Raw genomic sequence first — 21,865 nt, forward strand, 5'->3', positions numbered from 1 at the left:
TGAAGTTACGTTATTTAATTAGTTTTAGTCTTAAATTAATCATGGATTAATTTAGAGATTAAAAGGAATACTAATTAAATTATGGGCTATTTGTTTTATATAGTGTGGGCTAATACTCATTTGTTAATGGGCTAGGCTTATGTGGAAGTCCATGGATGATCCATGGAGCTTTTAACCCATGGATCCTTGGAAAAGGAAAAGACATGGGTTATTAGGGTTTCACCCTAACCATGCATACTATATAAGCATGCTTATGGAGCATGAAATGAAGCCTAAGATAGCCTAAGAGAGAAAGCTAGTGATCTAGTGTGTGTGTGCATGTGTGTGGCCGATTTATACAAGGTGTATATACTCTCTCAAAGTTTTCCAAGAGTTTGTGGTGTTTGTGATTCCATTTGAGGCATTCACACTATTGGTGCTTGGCCCTCAAACTCCTAAGAACCCAACACACCAAAAGGTATGTAATCTCTTCTAACTCTTTTATGTTGAAATGTTCCCCATGCCATGTTAGATAGGTTATAAACCTTGGAAAATTATTATTTTGCATGTATTTAGACAAACATAGATCCAAGGTTTATTAGGGTTGCATGCACACTTAGGAAGTGTTAGATTGCTCAAAACCCAACAAGCCCTTGCGAGCAGATCTAGAGCATGTGCGATACATGGAGTAGTGGCAAGGTTGGCAAGTGGATTTCCCTGGGTAAGGGAAGAGAAAGGTATGTAACCCCCCGGGGGGGGGGGGGGGGAGTGTTGGTTCACGGAAGTGAAAGTAGTAGTGATAGTGGATGATTTGGAGTATGCTGGTTGAACACTGTGTCTGTGACAGTGGTATGGAATGACATCATGATGGGATGTCTGCTGAGGACGCGGAAAGGATTTCGCGGGTGTAGAGCCAAGAGTCTCAGGATGGATGCAGGGATGGAGTCTGGGACTCCCAACTTGACTCTGATCAAGGGTTGTGTGCGTAGTGGTGGTTCCTCCAGGGGATGTTAGAGATGTCGTCAGTGTAACGGGTTTTCCTAACCCGAGGGTGCGAAGGTTGGTGCAGCATGTGTGTGTGATTGCAAGAAGAGGACTCGTGGGAGTTGCTCTGAGATTGAAGAGTGGGTCTTTCTGTCAGCATGGAATGGATAGAGTGGGATTCGGATCGGGGATCCGGTGGTTCGTGATTATTTTTAGCTCGTAGGGGGGGGGGGGGTCGAGCGATTGTTGAGATTTGGAGCAGTGATGCATCTCGGGTAATTCTCGATTGTTGAGTGTCATTATCAGAGGGTACAGCCGGTGCCCCGTTTGAGACGGTGGTCAGGACACCGCAAGGAAAGAGGAAGTGAGTTCGAGTTCGATGGTTATGCTTTGAGGAACCTGGTCCATTTAGGGCCAGGTGGCGCGTCGTGGGAGTATTTTGGAGTTGAGTTGCCATAGGCTTCGAGGACGAAGCCTAATTTAAGTGGGGGAGAATTGTAACATCCCGAAATATCAAGAGTAGAGTTGAAGGGCTAAAAGAGTAAATTGGGAAAGAGTGACTCGACGAGTCCATGTGCGGACTCGGCGAGTAGAGTCGCGACTTGGTCGCGTGTTAAGTGGCCGACTCGGCGAGTAGAGTCGCGACTTGATCGCGTGTTAAGTGGCCGACTCAGCGAGTCAGAGTAATGGACTCAGCGAGTAGGCGCTGAGTGGAGAAAACCCTAATTCTCGGGGTTGAGCCCTATATAAAGAACATAACATCCATTCCCCCAGCCTCCTTACTAATCCTCAAGTCCAGAAACCCTAACCCTTGTGTGTGAGTGGATCAAGTGCATTTGGAAGCTTGGAGAAGCAATTGTTGAGGAAATCATGAAGGGTAAGAGGCTTGGAGCAAAGGGGCTTTGCTTGGATTCGAGTTCATTGCAGTTGGGGGGTTCCTTTGAGGTAATATCTCGTTTTTGAGCTGCTATTTCTTAGATGCATCATTTTGGGGGTGTTAGAGACCATATCCTTGGATGTATTGGAGTTTAGAGGTTAGATCTGAGGTTGCTACCTCAGATCTGGAATGGAGAAGGGTTGGAATGCATGAAAGTCCCTGTTTGTGAGTGGTTGATGGAGCTATTTTGTCCCAAACCCAAACCCTAGAGTGAAAATGCATAGATCTCTTTGGATTCACGTAAAGTTTGCCACTTTACGTGATGGATGAGTTGTAGGAGGCTAGATCTATGTTTTGGATCAATTACATGGCCTGGAATGCTTCTTTATGGGTTCAGACCGGTGGTACTCGGCGAGTCACATGGGTGGACTCGACGAGTTGCTTGAAGATGAGCTGGAACTCGACGAGTTGGAAGAACAACTCGGCGAGTTGGATGAAGATGGTCTGGACCTCGGCGTGTTGTATGAACAACTTGGCGAGTACGTTGAAGATAGCCTTAGACTCGGCGAGTCTGTTGTTGGACTCGGCGAGTCTTGTCGAAGAGTCCCAATATTTTCTGGTTGAGTCGAGAATCGGTATGTCAAGGGATGACTCGGTGAGTTGTGTGCGAGTGGACTCAGAGTTGTGGGACTCGGCGAGTCTCGGGGTGACTCGGCGAGTTGAGTCGCAGATTGGGGAAGTTTTGAGCATGGGGACTCGACGAGTCGACGGGTTGACTCGGCAAGCAGGGTCAACCAGGAGGGTTGACTTTGACTGAGGACTTTGACTTTGACCAAGAGTTGACCGTTGACTTTTAGGGCTTGGTCAGCGATGTGGCCTTTGGGCCAAGAGAGGGGTAAAATAGTCTTTTACCCTTAAGAGGGTGCCATGATGTAACGCCCGTAGATCAGGGCTAGTCAATTTAAAGACGATAAGCGTCAAAAATGAGTTTCTGATAAAAGATTATTTAGAATGAATAATCTTAACTAGGTTATAGTATATGTTACAAGGATTCCGTACATATAAAGAACGTCGAAATCTGAATTATAACGAAGAAGTTATGACCTGTCGAAGTTTCGCGACAGAACCGGCACGACGCTGAATGACGTAAAAAGTGAATTTATGTTAGAGCGATATTTAGCCTTAGCGATCTAAACGAAAGTCGTAGATTTCGTTAAACCGAGAGCGTGCATAAAAGGAACGCCCAAATCTGACTTCGTATGAGGAAGTTATGATTTTCTAAGTTTCGACTTAGCGGTATGCAGCCCGAATACTCGATTTGAGATCGAGCGGTTTTTAGCCGAAACAATCTAAATGAGAATCGAAGATCTCGTTGTTAGTAGCGAAACGATGAAAAGTTAGGCGAGAACGGACGTCAGACGAAGAAGTTATGAATTTATAACGAAGTTTTTCTGTCCCGGCCTTCTAAAAATAAATAATAAAAATAAAAGTTAAAATTAGTCGACGGAGTCTAAATGAAAGTTATAGAGTATGGTCTGACCTTCGCGTGGATATAAAGAACGTTGAAAACGGAGCTCATATGCGAAAGTTACGCAATTTAGAAGTTCGACGAGTCAATTACGCCCCGCGTAATTTGAGTACGCCCCGCGTACTCAGGCGGATGCAAGTTGCCTGACCGATACTCGAGTGCCACAGATCGACGCATGCAGTGACGTCAAAGTACGCCCCGCGTACTGAGTACGCCCTGCGTAATTTGAGAGTACGCCCCGCGTAATCCTAGACCCTCAGCCTATAAATAGAACTCGAAATCAGCCATTTTCTCTTGTTCAAACTCTTCCCTCTCTCTAAGTTTTGCCTCGATTTGCGTGCCAATCATATCCCGAAGCCCCGGTATCATTCCCGAGCCCCGAAGCGAGATCCGAAGCCCCGAGAATCCCGAAGAGCGTTATTCCCGAGCCGAAGCCCTGCCCGCGAGGAGCCGGTTTTTGTGAAGATCTTCCAGATCTACGAAGAGACACTACTTCTGCAAGACGTAGTGCTGTCAGATCATCTTCTGATCAAGTGAGTGTATAGTCACTTTCATCTTACACATAAATATGAAGTATTTTATAAAATACGTGTTATGTGTATACATATATATTATTGTTTATATGCGTGAGTGCATAGTACTTTCTTCTAATACATAAATATAAAGTATTAGCTATGAAATACGTGCTAGGTGTTATATATTAATTATCTATTTGAGATGGATTTGGAATTGATGTTTTTATACGGGTGTTAAATTATTTAAATTGTGTTTGTATTTATATCTACAAAAATGTTGGGTAGAACATGGGTAGATGGAATAGTTGGTGACGATGCGACTTTGTGCCTATTTGATAAACCTTGGTGATGATGTGCCTATTGTGTAAAGCGTGGTGACTATGAGACGTAGTGCCAATTGTATGAACCCAGGTGACTATGAGACGTAGTGCCTATTGTGTAAACCGTGGTGACTATGAGATGTAGTGTCAATTGTATGAACCCAGGTGACTATGAGACGTAGTGCCTATTGTGTAAGCCCTGGTGACTATGAGACGTAGTGCCAATTGTATGAGCCCTGGTGACTATGAGACGTAGTGCCAATTGTATGAACCCAGGTGACTATGAGACGTAGTGCCTATTGTGTAAGACCTGGTGACTATGAGACGTAGTGCCAATTGTATGAACCCTGGTGACTATGCGACGTAGTACTTATTGTATAAACCGTGGTAGCAAATGGATTGTGTGCCAGTTCCTCAGGTAAACCCTTAGGAATGAATGAAGAAAGTATAATCGATTCTTAGGGTAAAACCTTAAAGAAGATAATGGGGATGGGTATTTGGGTTGATTGTTGATAACTGAATATAATAAATGTATTATTGTGGGTTGAAAACCCTATATGCTCACCAGGCTCCCAAGCCTGACCCACTCAGTTTTCTTTGTATCACAGGTATCAATACGAAGACATAATTCACTGAGAGAATAAAGGAGATGTAAATCATTAGTGTAAATGAATGTAAGTTCTGTTTATGCTTATGTTCCTGTATTGACGATGACATCCCAAACGTTTTAAAATGAATAAAATACGTTTCTTCGAAAATGTTTTAATAACGTATTTATCATGTTTTTCTGGGGACAAATTCCGCGACACTTTTATTAAAGAAGTACTCTGATTTTTATAAAGCATAAACAAAATCGGTCTTTTCTGGCCGTAAAAATGGGGATGTCACACATGAGAGGGCTGATTCTAGTCTCGAGAGTTATATTCATGAGAGTATATGCCTTACGTGTTAGGCGGCGGCGAGTTCGAGATTCAAGTGTGGGGATATCTGCTTTCTGCTTGCCAGGTGAGTCTTCTCACTATACTTTACCTTGAGTAGGTAACCAGAGTTATGTGACAGAGTATTTGTATGCTATGTATGTTATGTGTTGTACTGCATTATTTCTATGTGATTTATGCTGTGCATGTTTTCAGAGTTGGAACCGGAGGGTTCCTAGAGTTAGAACCAGAAGGTTCACAGAGTTAGAACCAGAGGGTTCACAGAGCAGGGTCCACGGACCCACATAGTTATAGCCTCGAGTGGCTAATATGTGTTGTGTGTGGTATTTTGGGGAACTCACTAAGCTTCGTGCTTACAGTGTTTTGTTTTATGTATGTGTTTCAGGTTTCTTTTAGGATCACGGGACGGCACCGACTTGATTGTACACACCAGAGAAAGAGTCATGTTTTGAGGATCCTGGTTTTCTATACAAGTGAAAATGGAGTCATGTTTTGTAATTCGATTATGAATGAGATTTTAACACAAGTGTTTCTAAGAATTAAACGATTATTTTTAAATGAAAAATTGTTTGAAATTTTCGGTGTTACAAGTTGGTATCAGAGCCTTGGTTTGAGGGTTTCGGATGCGCCTTCGGGTAAATCTGGACTCAAGCTGAGAAAGTAAGAAAAGTTTTCAAAATAAATGAATTTCTAAAAGTGAATAAGAGTTCAAAGAGAAAGCGAGAAAGAGCACTGTGTACAATCAGCCAGAGCCCGAACGGTGATTTCCCAAAATACCCTTACTTTTGTGTTATGAGATATTTATGATGCACTTTATGAGATATTATTGCATGCTAGAGACAGACTAGGTATTTCATATCTTAGGACTAGAGTGGCTGATGCCTTAGCCTAGGACTTGTTTTTATGTGTGTTATGCTTTTGAGTATGTGATGAGTGAGAGTATCCAGTTAGAACCCATGAGGGGTAGAGTTACAGAGTTCGGTGATACTTTCGAGGATGAGCCGAGAAAGTGGAGTTATCACCGAAAGTGGAGTTATCACCGAGAATGAGATATTTATGATGCACTTTATGAGATATTATTGCATGCTAGAGACAGGCTAGGTATTTTATATCTTAGCACGGACCTAAGATGTACTTAGTGTATATATATATATATATATATATATATATATATATATATATATATATATATATATATATATATATATATATAATGTTTTTACTTATAAGTAGACTATAATATCAACACATTTTTATATTCAATTTTGATTTTCTATTTATAAATAGATTATAATATAAAAGAATTATAAAGACATTATATTAAATAAAAAAACGATTTTAGTTGGATTGTTAACGAGAATGAAAGTTTGAATTTTATTGGGTTATTTTGATGGAAGAAAAAGAAATTAAAATTTTAATGAATATATTACCAAAGTAAATGTATTACCAGATTTTAATCACTTTTAACCCCTTTTTCTGTTTTTTATTTCTGTAAAAAAAATTGTTAGTTTATCATAAACGGGTCAGATTCGGACGGATCAATTGAAGAACCCATCTAACCAAAATAATTTGGCGTGTCGTTTTTTTGACCCAATTTATGTTTTTTGGCGTGGAAAGTGGAATTGCCAGCCGTATCCGTCCGTCGCCGACGTCCACCCATCCGCCAGAAAAATTGCGAGATGCTTTACTTTCACTGATTGCCACTCCAGCCGTCCACATCTACCAATTACAGTTCAATAAATTCATTGCGATCTTCAAATTTCATCGCCACAACACAATTGTTGTCGTTGATGTATGAGGGTTTTGGAAGATCTATACGATTAACAGCGAGAGGGGGGAGTTTGTTTCCGTTTTTGTAATGGACGAGGTGATCACAGCGGCTGATGCGTCTTCCAGTCTCCGTTCTTACTCATCAGAATCCTCCGTTTTGCCGTCCAATCTCCCTCTTCTTTCTGCTTTTCTGTCATTGTTTATCGCTCAGTTTCTTAAAGTGTTTACCCATTGGTACGTTCTCTATATCTCCTTCACGCGAATCTATTGTGTGTTTCGATAAAACTCGGTTATTATTTGGATTTAGTGGTAGTTAGATTGGGTGTTTTTTTTAAGTATTGGGATTTATTTTAGTGTTGTCTTGGAAATTTAGTTTTTGTTTTTTTGGATGTGCAGGTTCAAAGAGAGGAAATGGGATACAAGAAGGATGCTTAGCTCAGGTGGCATGCCATCATCACATTCTGCAACTGTTACAGCTCTTGCTGCATGCATAGGTTTACAAGAGGGCACTGGTTCATCATCATTTGCCATTGCAGTGGTTCTTTCATGTGTTGTACGTTTTTGTTTACTTAATAACTTCATATTAATATGCATCTATCAACATCTATATTCATCATTAACATCAATTTTACTTTTTTTTTTTTTTCCTTTGACAGGTAATGTATGATGCAACTGGTGTTAGACTTCATGCTGGTCGACAAGCTGAGGTATATTCCTTTTATGTTTTGTCATTGTCAAATGTCAATGGCCTTTAACTTTTGACCTGTGACTTCTTTCATAAGTATTCTTGGATTGTTTGTATAAGAAAATCATTTGATTGTGTAAATGCAGTTATTGAATCAAATTGTCTGTGAGTTGCCTCCAGAACATCCACTTTCCAATGTCAGACCTCTACGAGATTCACTTGGTCACACTCCATTGCAGGTTTGGTTCAATCCAACTCTCTCTATATGTATTATTATTATTATTATTATGTAATCTACAATTCCATATTTCCATTGATTGTTTCAAAGATGATATTCCATTTTTCAAAAATGAAATTATTTGGGAATTACTAGACTCTTATGTCAAAATGCTTTTTTTTTTTCTCATCAAGTGTTGCTGTTTGGATAAATGATGCTTAAAAAATATTTGAGAAAATAAACGGTATACCTGAGAAATGGAAAGGAAAGAATGAGGGCAAATTTGTAAAAAGCTGGGACTTAATGGGAAAAGTCTCGTTTCCCTAACTTGCTCTATTAGCTCATTCTTTTTGCATTAAGTCAAAAAGAAACACATGTATATTAGCTTACCAGTCAATTAAGTTTATTATTATTATTATTATTATTATTATTATTATTATTTTATTTATTTAGATAGATTGGCTTAGTGTCTTGAGTTCATAGCTTACAAGATTAAGTGGCTGTTTCTTTTTTACCTAATGAGCTTAATGTGTTAAGCACATAATCTAGATTTTTACTTAATCTGAACAGAATAACATTAATGGGTTAAGCCAGGCATAATGTATTAAAATACTAAGCCTTTACTTATTTGTCATTCTTCTTTTTTCCTCCCAACTCCTCTCATGCTAAAACTAATGAATATTGTTATGATTTAATAAGAGATATTGAAATTCTTTTTGAGAATGTAAGGATAAAATGATCATATTTTGTCTAATTCCATTTATCATTACCCATTGTCCTCATTAAGTAAGAAACAAACAAACAAACAGCATCTCATCTAGTTTCATGAAGTTTGAAAAAAAAAAAAAAAAAAACTTTGTAATGAGTAATGAATGGGTTGATTTGATGCAGGTTGCAGCAGGTGCAGTCCTGGGAATAGTGATGGCTTTTATAATGAAAATTTCAGCCTAACACTTCATTCATCATATGTTTCTTTGTTTATGCTCCATTATTTAAAATCAACTTTCCAAGATAACAAGCTTCTTTTTGACTCTACTTCTTGTATCATGAAACACATTGTCAAAACTTTGTCTAGTTTCAACTTTGAATTCATGATATATTTCCTATTATCCGTGTATAAATTCTTGTTATTATTATGGTTACTTGTTTTGGTATATGTATATCATATCAAATGTCTCCCATCTAAATATTGAAAAATCTGTTGCTTTGACTTTTCAAACTCAAGATATGGCTTCTTCTTTTTTACTTGGAATGCTTGGAACCCGTACTGGATTGTCGGACCCGGTTGGGTTGCGGGTCCTTTTTGGATATCAGGTTTTCAAATGAGAACCGGAGCCTGTCCACACATTTTAGTAATGAAGCTTCCCAAACAAAATTTCTCTATTTTGTTGAATATGCGTGACTTTAGATAATACATGTTAATAAAAGTTTTCAAGAAAACAAACTCAGAAACTTGCAATTATTTTTGAATTTAAGACATGGGTTATACAACTACTTTGATTGATTGGCCCTCAAGTTGTTTTTCTTTTTTCCTTCTAATTTGTAAATTGCATAACAATATGTAACAATAAATAAGTGTCTTCATATGCAACCTTTTTGAACCAAGTTTATTGAAATTTAAGTCTTTATGGTGCACAAATTATGCATCACAACCAAAGTCTTGCGTAGTGATTTTGGAGTTCTTTAATTTGTTGAACATGTGACCATTCATATTATCCTACTTTGTTTATATAAATTAAAACGAACTTAGGGCTGTTGGGTAGTGAGTGTAAATCACGGATTACTAGAAATGTTTTGGACGCATCATGCTTTGAACTCTAGACATATTTATTGAATTTTGCACATCAATCACTAGGTTTTCATCTTGGAGGCACCTGCCACATACATTAATGTAAACGAACATAACGGACATGAACAATAGTTTGTTCATGTTCGTTTAATTACTAATTAACCGATTAAACAAAAAAATACGAACGGATTTTTTTTCATATTCGTTTGTTTAACAAATTACATTGTTTGTTTTCGTTTGTTTATATTCGTTAAGATGCTAAACAAACATACATGAACGAGCATAAAAGAACAAACTTAAAAAAATAAACATAAAAAATAAATATAAATGAACATAAACATCAAAATGAGAACCATATAAGTTGATAATCAACACGTTTGATTTGTTTATTTAATGTCCCTTTGATATTTGTATGAAATCTAAATGTTGTAAATATAAATAACTTCTAGAAGCTCCACTTCCACTTGTATATAAACTTAAACCATAACGTACAACCATGAACGTTCGTGATTGTTTATTTAACTAAATGAACTAAATATTAAATAAATGAACTTCATATCGAATAGTTTATGAATGGTCCACCGAACATTTGATAAATAAATGAACTTCATATCGAATAGTTTATGAATGGTCCACCGAACAGTTGATAAAATAGAGTGAAAATGTGGAATGGTAATTTAAAGTTATTTTGGTAATATATTTTCTTTAAACTACTAATTTATTCACATATGTTCACAACGGAACTTGAACCATTGAACTCAGAAAAAAAAACTGTTGGATCAAAAACCCTTCGTTCTTTTAATATGGTATTTAGTAATACCTTAAATTTATTTTTCTTATATATTTGTCTCAAAAATTTCAATCGATGTTTTTTAGATGTCAAATATTAATAATTAACATAAAAAGTGTTTTTTTACCATTAATGTTAGTAATATTTTGAGTCAATAATACTAACAATTTTTATTCTACCAATGTTTTTTTTCCTAAGTTAAATATTTTGTGCAATCAACCCACTTTATTAAATAAGGTTCCACTTTACTCCCTTTTATATATATATATATATATATATATATATATATATATATATATATATATATATATATATATATATATATATATATATATAAAATTGAAATTTAACAATTTTTACTCTAGCTATTAGAAAACAAAATGAACATTATATAGTTCTCACATACAGGTTTTCATAATATATATATATATATATATATATATATATATATATATATATATATATATATATAATTGGAATTTAACAATTTTTACTCTAGCCATTAGAAAACAAAATGAACATTATATAGTTTTCACATACAGGTTTTCATAATATATATATATATATATATATATATATATATATATATATATATATATATATATATATATATATATATATATATATATATATATATATATTATGAAAACCTGTATGTGAAAACTATATAATGTTCATTTTGTTTTCTAATGGCTAGAGTAAAAATTGTTAAATTCCAATTACAATACATCTTTTTATGTACACAACACCACATTCAAAATAATCATCTTTATGTAGATAAATGTTTTACTCTCGTAGAAGCATATTTTTATATTTATGTTTTTTCCTTTTAAATAATTTTGATCTAACAATTTTCAACTTTAATAATTTTAAGTTAAATTATTGGTATTTTGTAATTTGCAATTTGGTTCTTTATTGTATTTTAAAGTTATGTTTTTGGTCATTAATATGAATTTTTTATAGTTTTCGTTTATTTTTGTCTGCCTCCTCCATACATAATTGTTTGGTTTGAATCTTATAAAAACAAAATTACAATCTAAACACGCTTCAAGGTTTAATCTATGTTGACAAAGTTTCACGAAACCTTATCCATATCACACTGCGTTTTTCAACATAGTAAGTTTCCGCAACATCGTGCGGAGGGTCCAAATCCTAATTATAGTTAACCTTTAAATTCTTGCTATTTTTTGACTATTTTTTATTTAATCTCCAATATTGTATATTAAATTCGTAATGTTTATACGATTTTACCGTTTTTATAATTATATATGTAATATTATACAAAAGATAAAAGCAAAATATGAACTCTATATTTAGTAGTATTTATATTTATTTTTAGTTTGGTGTGTAATATTATATTGATTTTATTTAATGTTATTGTTAAGTTTTTATAAAATTTATAAATATTACATATGTCTAAAAGTAACAAATTAAGATGGGGGTTTCTAAATTATTTCACAAGGATGAACTCGTGAAAGTGTATAAGTTTATTTATTTTAAAATTAACTACTAAAAAAAATTATGCCCTTCAAGGGCCCGGTCTTGGGTATTCCAAGACCACATCTTACAAGATAACAACATAGTATGAATTTTGATTATGCTTTTGCATTGTCTTCTCTTCGTAATAAGCTTTCGGACTTTGACCTTAGCGATTTTACTACTAAGGACACTGCCCACCCTAAATCTCATAATACACCAGTGAGTGAACTTTTCAGTACAAATGTCCAAGATATGGAAATGCATCTCGACATGACAGCTCGACAGAACGCAGTTTTTCAGTGTTTATGTGTACCACATGCTCAAGATTTTCTTATAGTTATCCCCATAGATGGGTTTGGCCAACATATGTCTCCTATGAAGTATCGTACTATCCTCAAATATTGACTCATGATCCTAATATTTCCAGCTGACGAGATATGTCCGGTGTGCAGCAAGGTATGTTTGGACTCTTTTTGAAAACATGCAGTTTATTGTAAAGAACTCTCAAGGTTCAAATACAAGCACAATATGGTTAGGGATGTGTTCTTTGACATATTTAAGTGTGTCAGGGTTTCCGTCAAGAAAGAAGCACCTGTGAATTTCTTGATTGACCCGGCAGAAGGAATATCAACCTTTAGATCGGCTGACGTTTTGATTTTTGGATGGGTTGGAGGGGAACACGTATGTGTGGACCTTACAAGGGTATCTCCTCTTGTGGGCTTGAGGGATGAGGATTTCACGGCGGGAAAGGTTGTTTTAAAAGCTGCTACAGACAAAATCACTAAACATGAGAAATCGTGCATGGAAAATCAACACATGTTCATACCATTTTCATTTGATATGTTCGGGTTCCTCGTGCTAGATGTGGTGGAACTTCTTAATAGAGTACAAAGGTAGATGCATAACAATGTTATATCTCATAGATCTATGGATGTAGTATTCAAAAGAATTGGTTTTAGCATACAAAAAGGCTTAGTGGTGCAACTTGTTACCCGTTTGCCATCGCACTCGTTCTATGATGATAACTAAGATATATTTAAAATGGTCAATGATTAGAGAATGTTGAAGTTAATAGTATCTTGTTTTGATAAAGTTAGTGAAAATTATATGACAAAGCAAAAAAATATATATTTACGAGATCAACAATAAGACATTGTAGCACCTGGTTCTTGGTATGTATTTTGTTATTAAATCTTCCTTATTTTTGCATTTTTGGCCTTGGACTCGGCGAGTCGAAGGACTGATTCGCCGAGTAGAAGCAGGATGAGGCGCAGGGTTTAAGTTGCGGACTCGGCAAATCGAGTCCCGGACTCGGCGAGTAGCCGCTGTTTGAACAAAAACCCTAATTCAGGGGTTTGCACCCTATTTAAACAACCTTATGTAGCCTCTTTTTCCCCATTATGCGCCCAAACACTCCTCATAGCAAACCCTAGTCGTTTTGTGAAGATCTAAGGCTTTTTGAGTGATTCTTGTGAGTTTTGGTCTCAAGGAAGAAGGAAGAGCATGGAAGGATCAAGAGGCGACTGAAGGATTCGAGTTTGGTTCATCATTTGCAGTCTTTGGAAGGTATAAAGTTTAAACCTTGCTCATTCATTTGTTAGACCCCTCTTTGAGGTGATTTAGGGCTTTTATAAGCCATTTTTGGTGGCCAACCATGTTTGCAAACGTGGTTGGGGGTTTGGGCTTCTGTATCATGTCATCTTATGAGCCACAAGTCAGATCTAGGTTGCTTTTTGCACCAAGGAAGGCCCCATGCAACAAAAGAACCATTTTAGAGACTTTTTAGCTCAAATGTCCCATGCATGCACGTAAAGTTTATAACTTTACGTGCTAGATCAAGTTTAGGGGTCTGGATCTATCATTTGGTTAAGTGTTGTACATCAGAAGTCGAAGTTCTTAGTAAGGAATGTGATAGACTCAGCGAGTCCAAGGGTTTTGGTCCTATATCAGTGAAGGTCATAAGTACCAATTGAGTGTGGAAGGGTTCTAGAGAGTCCCGGGGAGTGACTCCCACGTTCCGGACTAAGCAAAGTGTTCTGGGAGTTCATGGTACTCGGCGAGTGCATGAACGGACTCGGCGAGTCCAAGACAATCTTCATGGAACTCGGCGAGTCGAGGAAAAAACGTGTTCATAGGATGAAGAGTAACTCGACGAGTTGTTCATACAACTCGGCGAGTCAGGGCAGGACATGAGTATCAGTTGATGATGAACTCGACGAGTTGTTCATACAACTCAGCGAGTCGGATGAGGATTCAGTCGGTGTTCATTTGGAAGGAAAACTCGTCGAGTCATCGCCTAACTCGACAAGTAGAGACGGTTATGAGGTCTGATGGAAGGATAGGGACTCGGCGAGTTAGGTCAACTGGAAGTTGACTTTGACTTTGACTTGGTCAAGGGGTAAAATGGTCATTTTACCTTAAGGGTAGATGTCAGTTTCTGACTAAGTGTTTTGTGGGAATTTTATCCGGAGGATTTCTGGAGCAGCAGTGGCAGCAGTCAGAGGATTCCCGCACAGTTCAGCAGCTACGAGGTGAGTTACCTTCCAGTAGGGTTGGGTCTAAGGCCACAATGCCACCCCACCATTGAGGAGTATTTAGAAGATAGTTGTCTTTGTGATAATTTATCTTGGCCTGGTATGCGTTTGGTTATGAGTTATATCTGTATGATATGTTGCATGATAGGGATAGTTTCCCTGATAGTGGTCCTTAGGGCCAAGGGGTAGGTCAGTACCCGGATATGTCTGAATGTGTGCTTATATCTTGATATTGTATGCTAGTGGTGGGGGTGGAATAGTCCCCAGTTACTGGTTGAAAGATACCTATGACGATTACCGGTTGAAAGATACCGATGATGATTACCGGTTGAAAGATACCGATGGTATTGTTTGGTATGTGGTTTGATGGGGGAACTCACTAAGCTTTGTGCTTACGGTTTCAGTTTTTGGTTTCAGGTACCTCTTCATCTAAGGGGAAGGAGCCGACGGCGTAGCATGGCATCACACACACTCACATATGATTTCCACACGGTGTTTTCTGGGATTGTACTCTGATATGACATTTGTTCATGGTTGTGGGTTTCAAATATGATACTTGGTTTTGAGTTAACGTGCTTATACAATATTTTCTAATGAAGGTTTATGAATTAATTAATAAAAAATGAAATTTTGTTTTGGGCTGTAATTTGGGATGTTACAAGTTGGTATCAAAGCCCTGGTTTGAGGGATTCGGACACGCCCTCGGGGGTGTCTGGACTCAAACTAAGGGGATAAAGGATTTTTTTACAATAAAATGGTTTTCTAAAAATCTAAGCGAAAGGATTTTACAAAAACAAGGTGTGTGATGCATGCGACCGGCCGGGCTCAAGTAAGTTTTCCCCAAGATACCCATACATGTTGTGTTATGCTATATGGCTTGATTCAGAATTGCATGCTAGAATAGGACTAAGGATCTAAGAAGATGCCCTATGTGCCTGATATATGATTATGATAATCGCATGCTAGTTAGGGCTAAGGATCTAGGAGGATGCCTTATATGCCTATTGTATGAGCTGTATGCTAGGGCTGTTTAGTCAGCAGAAGGATGGCCTGTATAGGTTATGCCTGATTTGGTTACTCGATGCACGAATGTTGCTTGCTTTGTGCTATAGGGGTTCTTGTTATTTCCAACTAACTAAGGAGCGGATATGTAACAGTACCTGCAAGTTAGTTAGGGGAAATGGTAGGGGCTCCTGTGCAGCTGATGGCGGAGAGTAGGTCGGAGAGTGCCTTAGGGAAGCCTAGGATGAGGTTAGTGGAAAGGGGTATCGGTAAAGGGACCTGGTGAAGTCGAAGAAATCCTTGAGGAAAGCACGGGTAGATGTGGAAGGTAGTATGGGCTCGTACTACTGAAAGCAGAGGACCCGTACTCGAATCAAGGAGGGCCTAGATGAAATTGGGAACCTTGGGGAGTGTGTTAGATGTCTCGAGTACATGTATGATCCTGACGTTTGTGAGTGTGTTTTCAGTATGGTGACCACACGACTTGGAGCAGGAGGTTCCGGATCAGGATCAGGATCGAGCTCGGGTTCGGGATCCGAGCAGGTTGATGACGGGCTATGCGAGTTCATCGCATCTGAGATCACGAGAGGAATCCTTGAGTCGACCCCTATCATCTTCGGGTTGATCAAGGAGGGGATTGTTGAGCTGATGGAGGATCGCCTCCGATCATTCAGGAGTGATATGGCGTCTAGCCAGATGGGTACGCGCACACTGTCCTTTAAGGACTTTCGTGGGAGTGGTGCGCCGGATTTCCATGGGGCGAAAGACCCCATTGCTGCTAGGAGATGGATCGCAGACATTGAGTCTGCGCAACTGACGAGCTTCTGCCCAGAGGGGTCGAAGGTGAGATATGCAGCAGGATGCCTGCGAGATAGGGCTAGGGATTGGTGGGAGTCTGTTGGAGACTCATTGGGAGCCTCGGCTGTTGAGGCTATGACTTGGTCGGATTTTGTGACCAGATTCAGAGCGGAGTTTGCGCTAGCTGTAGAGCTTTAGCGGTTGGCCAGGGAGTTTTTGGATATGAGGCAGACTACGGAGACTGTGGCGAAAGTCACCGCCAAGTTCCGGGAGAGGGCATTGCTGGTGCCCTAGAATGCGGGTGATGAGGATATGAGGAGGACCCGCTACCACGACATGCTACGAGCTGACATTCGGGAGCATGTTAGTTTTTTCGGCTTGCCCTACCTTGGATTCCATGATTTCCAGGGCTAGGGAGAGGGAGATTGATCTGGAGCATGTCCAGAAGAGGAAGTCAGTGGAGGGGCTGACGACTGGGGCTTCGGGGAAGAAGCCCAAGGGATCTGATGGTAGGCCGAAAGGCTAGGCAGGATAGGACCGCTGCGGGAAATGTGGTCGGTCACACGAGGGAGCTTGTCGCACTGGGCCGGGTTCAGGCTGCTATAAGTGTGGAAAGGTGGGGCATTTTGGCAGGGATTGTACTGCCCCCGCCCCTGCAGTACAGATGACACACCTGATTTGCTTCCATTGCAATCAGAGGGGCCACAAAAGGGCCAATTGCCCAAGATTGACAGCAGCGTCAGCAGCAGTGCTAGCGGCAGCGCCGGTCTCAACGACGGCGCGGGTTACAGATGGCCGGAAGGTCAAGGCAGAGGTTCCAGTGGTACGGAGCCGAGCATTTCAGCTGACAACCGAGGAGGCACGCGCTGCACCCGATGTGGTGACGGGTATGATTCTTTCCCTCCAATCTTTTTCTTGTTGTGATTGTGTTATTGATATGTGCTCTGTTTAGGATCGTTCCATGTGAACGACATCCCGGTTCTGGTTTTGTTTGACTCGGGCGCTACCCGATCATTTGTGTCTCTTGCGCTTAGCAAGAGATTTTCTGAGTCTTCGGGCATGTTGGATTGCCCTCTAGAGGTAGAGATTACCGACGACCGTTCGGCGCGGGCATCGACGGTATTTCGAGATTGTGTGCTGAGGTTATTTGAGGAGCGCTACTTGGTAGACCTGGTTCCCATTCCATTGCGTGGGAACAAGGGGATTATAGGCATGGATTGGCTCAGCCTTAATGGGGCAGTGATCGACTGCGCGCAGCAGTTGGTGCGAGTCAGGACCCCAAGTGGGGGAGAGCTGGTGATTCAGGGTGAGAGGCCACAACGAGGACCAACTTTATGTTCAGCAGCGAGATCTAGGCATTACCTTCAGCAGGGTTGCGCAGGTTATGTCGCGTATGTTATGGATACCCGGGAAACGGGTAGGGCGACAGTGGACGATGTACCTGTGGTACGGGAGTTTGCGGACGTATTCCCCGAGGAGTTGCCTGGGATACCTCTGGAGCGACAGGTAGAATTCAGGATCGACCTAGGTCCTGGTGCGGCTCCGATAGCCAAGGCACCGTATCGGTTGGCTCCTCCTGAGATGCAGGAGTTGTCTACACAGCTGCAGGAGCTGTTAGACAAGGGTTTCATTAGACCGAGCAGTTCACCCTGGGGAGCCCCGATTATGTTTGTGAGGAAGAAGGATGGGTCGCATCGGATGTATATAGATTATCGGGAGCTGAACAAGGTAACGGTGAAGAACCGCTACCCACTTCCGAGGATTTATGACCTCTTTGACCAGCTTCACGGAGCATCTTGGTTCTCCAAGATTGATTTGCGTTTAGGGTATCATCAGATGAGGGTCAGAGAGGAGGATGTGCAAAAGACTGCGTTTCGGACGCGTTATGGCCACTATGAGTTTGTGGTGATGCCTTTCGGGCTCACCAATGCTCCTGCCGCATTCATGATCTCATGAACCGCGTGTGTAGACCGATGTTGGATCGGTCTGTGATACTATTTATTGATGACATCTTGGTTTATTCCAAGACGCAGGAGCAGCATGAGGAGCATCTGCGGGAGGTTCTGGAGACTTTGAGGAGGGAGAACTTGTATGCTAAGTTCTCCAAGTATGAGTTCTGGTTGCGCGAGGTGCAGTTTCTTGGGCACATTGTCAACCAGAACGGGATTTCGGTAGATTCGGCTAAAGTGGAGGTCGTGATGAGTTGGGAGGTTCCGAGATCTCCATCCGAGATTCCGAGCTTTCTAGGTTTGGAAGGCTACTATCGGAGATTCATTCAGGACTTCTCCAAGATAGCAGTTCCGCTCACCCGACTGACTAAGAAGTCGGTGGTGTATCACTGGGGGCCTGAGCAGCAGGCCGCATTTGAGACGCTGAGACAGAGATTGTGCGAGGCGCCAATTTTAGCCCTGCCAGAGGGCATGGAGGATTTTGTTGTGTACTGCGATGCATCAATCGCAGGATTGGGCACGATATTGATGCAAAGAGGGCATGTCATCGCCTACGCGTCGAGGCAGCTGAAGCCTCACGAGGCGAACTACCCGACGCATGATTTGGAGTTGGGGGCTATTGTGTTTGCCCTTAAGATTTGGAGGCATTACCTCTATGGGGTTCGTTGTATGATTTACACGGATCACAAGAGTTTGAGGTGTCTCATGGACCAGCCAAATCTGAATATGAGGCAGCGTCGGTGGCTTGATGTGGTGAAGGATTATGATTGTGAGATCCTCTACCATCCGGGGAAGGCCAATGTCGTGGCCGATGTGCTTAGCCACAAGGCAGAGCCGATCAGGGATATATGTCTAAGGATGACAGTGGTGACTCCGTTTCTGGAGCGGATCCGAGAGGCTCGGCAGGAGGCTATGAAGGAGGAACATCGGAAGAGTGAGCGGATTGTGGGGCAGGTTTCCTCCTTCGACTATGATAGCCAAGGGTTATTGACTCTTCACCATAAGGTGTGGGTCCCTTATCATGGAGGAGTGCGCCAGGTCCTGATGGAGGAGGCGCACAAATCCCGATTCTCCATTCATCCCGGGGCGACGAAGATGTATAGGGATCTTCGTCTGGACTATTGGTGGCCCTGCATGAATCGGGATGTGGCATGGTACGTGGAGCAATGCTTGACCTACAAGAAGGTCAAGGCCGAGCATCAGAGACCTCACGGCAAAATGCAACCGTTGGATATCCCGCTGTGGAAATGGGAGGATATTACGATGGATTTTATCACGAAGCTTCCCAGGACCGCGCGGGGGATGGATTCAATATGGGTCATCGTGGATCGATTGACCAAAAGCGCCCACTTTATTCCGATTCAGGAGAGCATCTCGGCCGAGAAATTGGCCGAAATCTATCTCAGGGGGTGGTGGCGCGGCACGGAGTGCCGGTTTCGGATAAAGACGTGCAGTTTACTTCCAGGTTTTGGAAGAGGTTTCATGACCAGCTGGGTACTCGTCTGCACTTTAGCACCGCTTTTTCACCCGCAGACGGATGGCCAGAGCGAGCGGACCATCCAGACTTTGGAGGATATGCTGCGGGCATGCGTTTTAGATTTCAGAGGTAGTTAGGATACCTACCTCTCGTTGGCGGAGTTCTCGTATAATAACAACTATCATGCGAGTATCGACCGTCCTCCCTTCGAGATGTTGTATGGGAGGAGGTGCAGGACCCCGATATGTTGGGGCGAGGTTGGGCAGAGAGTCATGGGGAGCACCAAAGTAGTGCTCAAGACGACGGAGAAGATTCAGCAGGTCCGGAGCAGGCTTCAGACTGCTCAAAGTCAGCAGAAAAGTTATGCTGACAAGTGCCAATCAGAACTAGAATTCCAGGTCGGGGATATGGTTCTCCTAAAGGTGTCTCCATGGAAGGGCGTCATCCGATTCAGGAAGCGGGGCAAGTTGGGCCCAAGGTATATCGGACCATTCAGGGTTGTAGCCTGGGTGGGCAAGGTGGCGTACCGGCTGGATCTGCCAGCCCAGCTTAGTCAGATCCACAACACTTTCCACGTCTCTCAGCTGCGGAAGTGCCTAGTGGACGATACGGCGGTGGTACCCTTGGAGGACATTCAGGTTGATGGCAGCCTGAATTACATCGAGCACCCGGTGGCGATCCTTGACCGGAAGTCGAAGGATCTGAGGAGCAAAAGAGTAGAACTCGTGAAGGTGCAGTGGCAGCACCGAAAGGGGTCGGAGTGGACTTGGGAGATGGTGGATGAGATGATGGAGCACTACCTCGAGCTGTTTCAGGATCGAGCGACAGACTTCGAGGACGAAGTCTATAATAAGTGGGGGATATTTGTAGCACCTGCCGAGTAGAAGCGGGATGAGGCGCAGGGTTTAAGTTGCGGACTCGGCGAGTAGAGTCCCGGACTCAGCGAGTAGCCGTTGTTTGGACAAAAACCCTAATCCATGGGTTTGCTCCCTATTTAAACAACCTTATGCAGCCTCCTTTTCCCCTTTATGCTCCCAAACACTCCTCATAGCAAACCCTAGCCGTTTTGTGAAGATCTAAGGCTTTTTGAGTGATTCTTGTGAGTTTTGGTCTCAAGGAAGAAGGAAGAGCATGGAAGGATCAAGAGGGGACTGAAGGATTCGAGTTTGGTTCATCATTTGCAGTCTTTGGAAGGTATAAAGTCTGAACCTTGCTCATTCATTTGTTAGACTCCTCTTTGAGGTGATTTAGGGCTTTTATAAGCCATTTTTGGTGGCCAACCATGTTTGCAAACGTGGTTGGGGGTTTGGTGTAACACTCGAAATCAGAAAGATCAAGAAAGGAAAGGAGAAACCCTAAGTAAAGAGGGTTGACTCGGCGAGTCTGTAGCCCGACTCGTCGAGTAGAGACGGGATTTCGAGCACGTGTAAGTCGGCGACTCGACGAGTCCATATTCGGGACTCGGCGAGTCTTCCTGCCAGGAAGAAACCCTAAATCCCCGGGTTTGCTCACTATTTAAGCAATGTTTTGTGCCCCCAAACTCACCTCCTTCACCCTCAGAGAGCTTGTGAGAAATGCTAAACCATCCCTTGTATGATCTAAGTGTTTTTGTGTGGATTCTTGAAGGATTAAAGAAGAAAAAGAAGAAAGGACCAAAAAGAGGAAGTGTATAGCAAAGATCCAAGGCCAAAGTCAGAGTTCATTAAGGTATGTCTCGGAATTATCCTGTTTTGTGCTTAAAACCTCCATTAGAACACCTCTAAGGCTAGTTTAATGTATTTTCCAAGCTTTATAGTTGTATGGATGCCTTGTTGGGTTGAGATATCCCTAGATCCGTTCATTTAGGAGTGTTAGAACCCTGATCTAGTGCCTTTTCGAAGTTTCCTTGCTTGAGAACCCTAGATCTTGCCTTTATTCTGCTTTTTGAGCCTTTTAATCTTCATGGGTGCATATGGGCATGTAAAGATAGAATCTTTACGTGTTAATCTAGCTAAGGGAGCCCAGATCTATAAGTTTATGCGCTGGGTTCAAGCAGAATCGAGTTTAGAGTAGTTGCATGCATGCGACTCGGCGAGTCGGAAGAACGACTCGGCGAGTCGAGTCGCGAGTCCCCAATTTTTCCCCTTTTGAGTGATGTCGAGTGGGGACCAGTGAGTAGTAGAGTGGACTCAGTGAGTTGGAGGTCAGACTTAGTAATGGAGGGACTCGACGAGTTGTTCATACAACTCGGCGAC

At 41.3% G+C, this 21,865-nt stretch overlaps 1 protein-coding gene across 1 annotated transcript; it reads left to right on the forward strand.

Annotated features, from left to right (window-relative positions):
- The first annotated feature begins 6,719 nt into the window (after positions 1–6,719).
- LOC111883575 (uncharacterized) lies at positions 6,720–8,922 on the forward strand. Its single transcript, XM_023879897.2, has 5 exons — positions 6,720–7,145; positions 7,308–7,464; positions 7,568–7,618; positions 7,743–7,835; positions 8,705–8,922. Exons 1-5 carry the CDS (start codon positions 7,000–7,002, stop codon positions 8,762–8,764), a joined length of 507 nt encoding a protein of 168 aa, XP_023735665.1. The 5' UTR covers positions 6,720–6,999; the 3' UTR covers positions 8,765–8,922.
- Positions 8,923–21,865: the final 12,943 nt, after the last annotated feature.

Source organism: Lactuca sativa, chromosome 5 (genome assembly GCF_002870075.4).
Source record: "Lactuca sativa cultivar Salinas chromosome 5, Lsat_Salinas_v11, whole genome shotgun sequence".
Classification (NCBI taxonomy): Eukaryota; Viridiplantae; Streptophyta; class Magnoliopsida; order Asterales; family Asteraceae; genus Lactuca; species Lactuca sativa.

Excerpts from the sequence above, each read along its gene's own strand:
- LOC111883575 (XM_023879897.2), top strand. The coding sequence starts at position 7,000 with ATGGACGAGGTGATCACAGCGGCTGATGCGTCTTCCAGTCTCCGTTCT. Across the intron at positions 7,146-7,307 it reads CTTAAAGTGTTTACCCATTG|GTTCAAAGAGAGGAAATGGG; the intron begins GTACGTTCTCTA and ends TTGGATGTGCAG. Across the intron at positions 7,465-7,567 it reads CAGTGGTTCTTTCATGTGTT|GTAATGTATGATGCAACTGG; the intron begins GTACGTTTTTGT and ends TTCCTTTGACAG.